This window comes from Pinus tabuliformis, chromosome 7 (assembly GCF_031772625.1).
Source record: "Pinus tabuliformis cultivar Carrire ecotype Pingquan chromosome 7, CPIR1, whole genome shotgun sequence".
Classification (NCBI taxonomy): domain Eukaryota; kingdom Viridiplantae; phylum Streptophyta; class Pinopsida; order Pinales; family Pinaceae; genus Pinus; species Pinus tabuliformis.
In genome coordinates, this window is record NC_142293.1 from 836,505,736 (window position 1) to 836,510,216 (window position 4,481).

The 4,481-nt window shown below is 42.2% G+C and overlaps 1 protein-coding gene across 1 annotated transcript; it reads right to left on the reverse strand.

The window, feature by feature from the left end:
• Window positions 1-2,526: 2,526 nt before the first annotated feature.
• Window positions 2,527-3,312, reverse strand: LOC149250220 (uncharacterized). Its single transcript, XM_089453580.1, has one exon. It carries the CDS (start codon window positions 3,310-3,312, stop codon window positions 2,527-2,529), a length of 786 nt encoding a protein of 261 aa, XP_089309706.1.
• Window positions 3,313-4,481: the final 1,169 nt, after the last annotated feature.

Consider the following 4,481-nt stretch of genomic DNA (forward strand, 5'->3'; position numbering starts at 1 on the left):
ATTCCTGGCTAGGCCATCCATGGGGATCTTATTGTACCAATCCTTTTCAACTAGAGTCCAGTTGGTTTGTTCTGGGGGTGGCATACCTTTAGAGCTGATCATTTCCGCAATTTGGGCCCAGGTTTTGGAAAGAATAGTCCCTGAGCTTGGTTTTTTGCCCTTGAAGATGCACTTGTTTCTTGCCAACCAGATGTGCCAGCAAAGTGTGGAGGGGAGACACTTCCAAACACTTATAATGGCAGCCTTGTTTCGCTTAGCATAAGGGTAGCTGTGAGCCCAGTTCTTGTGTAAAGGAGACAGCTGCACAATTGACTCAATATTCAATTCGAGGGGGTTGATAACTTGCTTCCAACACTGTCTAGCAATGGGACAGTTCAAGAAGAGGTGTTGTGTGCTCTCTTCTTCTGATTGGCAAAGAACACACATTGAAGGCCCATGAATGCCCTTTTTCCTCAAATTCTCAGCAGTAAGAATCCTCCCTTTTAGCAGGGTCCAGGCAAAGAACTTGATTTTAGGAAGACAAGCATTCTTCCACATAGCAGGCCAGAGACTCCAATTATCATAGTTGCTATAATTACGAAGGAAGTTGTATCTAGGTTTGACAGTTTACATTCCTCCGTTGGGGTCCCAAACATAACTGTCCTTATTCTTTTTGTTTATTGGAGTTGAACCATATAGCAGGGCCTTCAATTCCTTCCACTGATCAGAGAGGCGATTTGGTATAGGAGGCTTTTTCCAAGCCATCCATTTATTTTGATCCCACTCTGAGATGGAGGCTAAGGAAGATATACCTTTCTCCTCCAACCAGTCATGGAGATCATTCAAATTGTGATTTCCTTTTAATGGAGCTGCTCCCATAATTCGATCATTCCAAATGGAAGTGTTTTCTCCGTTTCCAGGATTTCTTGAGAATTGATCTTTGATGTGGGGAATGGTTTTTTTAATAAGCCTCTAGATTTGGGCACAAGGATGATCCAGGATTAGCCCATTAATCAGCGAGGACCTCTGCTCATTGAGATATTTCCTGGCCAAGGCTTCACCCCACCACTGATCTTGCCCAGTTAGCATGCGCCATACTAGTTTAATTCCAAGAGTTTTGTTTGTTATGTTTGGGAGACGGATGGAGATCCCTCCATATTCGAAGGGAAGAGTCACTTGATCCCACCGAACCAAACTGAACTTTTTGGAGTCTTATCTCCTCCGCTGCCAAAGGAAGCCTCTAATAATAAGCTCCATTTGCTTATGAATGCTAGTTGGAGCCAAAATTAAAGCGAACTGATAGATAGGCAAACCCGAAAGGAGAGCTTTGATTAAGATGGTTCTACCAGCCAAGTTTAACCACATCATCCCCTAGCTTTGGATTTTCCCTCTTACTTTCTCAATTTGTTTATTCCAGGTCTCTGTCTTAATCCCTTCTTTGGCCAATGGTAACCCCAAATATATAAAATGGCTCCATTTTTGCTGTACTGGAATTTCCAGTATTTGGGATATCCTTTGCATGATGTTATTTGGCACATTCCAGGTGTATATTTTGCATTTTTTATTATTCAAAAGACCTCCAGAGGCAACTAGGAAGTCATCTAACACCTTTTTGAACCTTCTAGAAATTATACTAGAAGCACCCCCAATCAAGAGGGTGTCATTAGCAAAGAGAGAATGATTAATTTCTTTAGCACCCTGAGCAATTCTAATGCCAGTAATCTCCCTTCTCATTCGCTGATTTTCCAGCTATATTCTAAGCTTTTCTGCCATTATGATGTAAAGAAATGGGGAGAGCGGGCATCCCTGTCTTAGACCTCTAGTACTGTGAAAGTATCTACTGGGCCTTCCATTAATCAAAGTTGCAATCCATGGGTTGGAGATGCGTGCTTCGATGATCCTTATAAACTTGTTTGAAATACTAGAATTTTGAAGAGCTACAACAAGAAAGCAATGACAAACACGGTCAAAAGCGTTAGCCATATCCAACTTTATAACCATACCTTTTTCATTGTTTTGGATGTTGCTGTGGATGGCTTCTTGAATGAGGATTACATTATCAGTTATTTGCCTTTTTAGGACGAAGCTCCCTTGGTTTTCCGCAATGATACAAGGAAGAATTTTTTTTAGTCGGTTTGCCAAGATTTTGGTGATTGTATGAGGAGTTACATAGAGAAATAGGCCTGAAAGGCTGAATCTATCAAAGGAGACAAGATTTGGCTTTTTGGGGATGAGGGCCAAGTGAGAAGTTTTTGTGTTTTCCCCCACTTTTTGTTTTTTGAAGAAATTCTTAATCATACGTACCAAATATTTTTTAATTGTCTCCCAATGGCACTTGTAGAAGGCGATGGTGAATCCGTCGGGGCTTGGAGCCTTTTCTAGATGCATGCTCCACACAGCCTCCCTTATTTCCTCCGCAATTACCTCCTTCTCGAGCTCACTGTTTTGCTGATCACTAACTTTGCTGCTAATGTGCTGGAGAAAATCAGCGCTATCCACATGCAGCTCCCTAGTTGTGAGGAGGTTTTTAAAATGAATAAACGCTGCTTATTTTATTTCCTCTCTCCCCTTGATTTCCTGCCCTTCCACTTGGATTTTGTCAATTTGGTTACCTGCTCGTCGAATCTTGAGGTTGTTGTGGAAAAAGGCAGTATTCTTGTCCCCTGCTTGGATCCAAAGACATCTGGACTTTTGTCTAAGTTCCTCCTCTTCATTTCTATTTTGCTGATAGAGGGCCACAAACATTTCTGTTTCGTGGGCTTTGTCTTGTTCAATAACTTGCTGGCTCTCTTTTTCTTTGTTCCACTTTTCCAGCTTGTCTTGCAACTCTGATTTTCGTTTCTTGTCCCTGAAAGCTTCTTCTCTGGCCCACGTTTTTATTTTTTCTCTCACATTTTTGAGCTTGGTCTCCCATACATACTGTGGGGAGCCCAACACCTCTGCGTCCCAACTTTCTTTTATTAAATTCCTGAAGCTATCCTTGCTGTCCCAAATTTTGCTATACTTGAATGGGATCGGACCCTGATTTTCCCACTTGTCCAGGGTGAGCACAATTGGCTTATGGTCGGATGCCGAGGCATGCACGATTTTACTCTTGATAGACGTAAAACTTGTTGCTATATCCTCCTGAATCAAGATTTTGTCAAGCCTTTCCTTTATGTTTTGAGCACTGGTTCTTTTGTTGCTCCATGTGAATTTTCCATTGTTGGGATGGATATCAAGCAACTTATGTTCAGCAATAATATCCTCCAAGACTGCTCTTGATGGATCTCCTATGAATCTGCCTCCCAACTTTTCCTCTATATTCCGAATCAGATTAAGATCCCCTCCCATGACTAGATTGTCTATCTGAACATCTTGTATTTCTTCTTTTAGAGACTCCCAACACAAGGCTTTGTCTCTATAGTGGTTTGGTGAGTAGATATTTATGACTGTATATTTGACGCTTGTGTTCTTCTTTGTTAGATCTATCCTAATCCAGCTACTGTTGAGTTTTTGGCTGATAATTTTCCAGTTCCATTTATTCCACAACGTACCAATGCCTCCTGAGGCCCCATTTGAGTCTGTTGCTATTCCTTCGTAATTTTTTTGAGTTGCTATCAAGGTTTGAAACTCTCGATTATTGATTTTGGTCTCTTGGATCATTAATATATCCGGCTATTCTTGCTTTATTAGATCTCTTGTTGCGTTGAGTTTTAAGGCAGAACCCAACCCCCTGCTGTTCCAAGAGACCAAGATCATTATTTACTTGGTTTGTGGTAGTTCCCAGCCTTGTCCTTCGGTTGCGTTTTCTCCCCACTCCCTTTCTGTTTTCCAAGGAAGGTGTCCATTGGTTGTTGAGTTCCGATAGCCATATCCTTTGCTGCGACCTCATCTCTAAGTTCCTTATTGGTTTTCCTCCTGGCTTTTTTGGGCTGTTCCAGAGCATTGGATGTTTCTTTGACTTTGTTTCTAGTGAGGATTCTATCAATGGAGGGTGGGGGAGGCGAGAAGCTTGGGATTAGAGAGGAATCATTGGCAGTAATAATGGGCTAGGGAGGGGAACGAGGAGAAGGGGGGTCCTCATCCAGGAGTTCAAAGGGATTGGAAGACGGTTCAACCGGAGGAGCAGGGTTGGAGAGGGGGTTTGAGGAAGTAGCAGTATTTCCATGTGCTTGAGGAGGGTTCTGAGAAGTTTTTTTATTACTAGTTTTCTTCGTTTTCACTTGTTCCCAGTTGTTTTCATGGGTTCAACAGTCTCAATCGTCTCCACCTCCTTAAGTTTTCTACACCTATTTGCAAAATGACCATACTCGTGACATACCTTGCATTTGAAGGGGATTTTCTCATAGTCCAGCTGTTGGATGTGCGTCCATTGATCCACCTTGAGTTTGATTGCCTCCGGAAGCCCTTTTCCTAGATCTACTTCCATGCAGATCCTGGCGCAAGCATGCATGTTGTCTTTTGGTTCGCATCTATCAATATACTTTCCCACCGCATTCCATATAGCTTTGACTAATTCG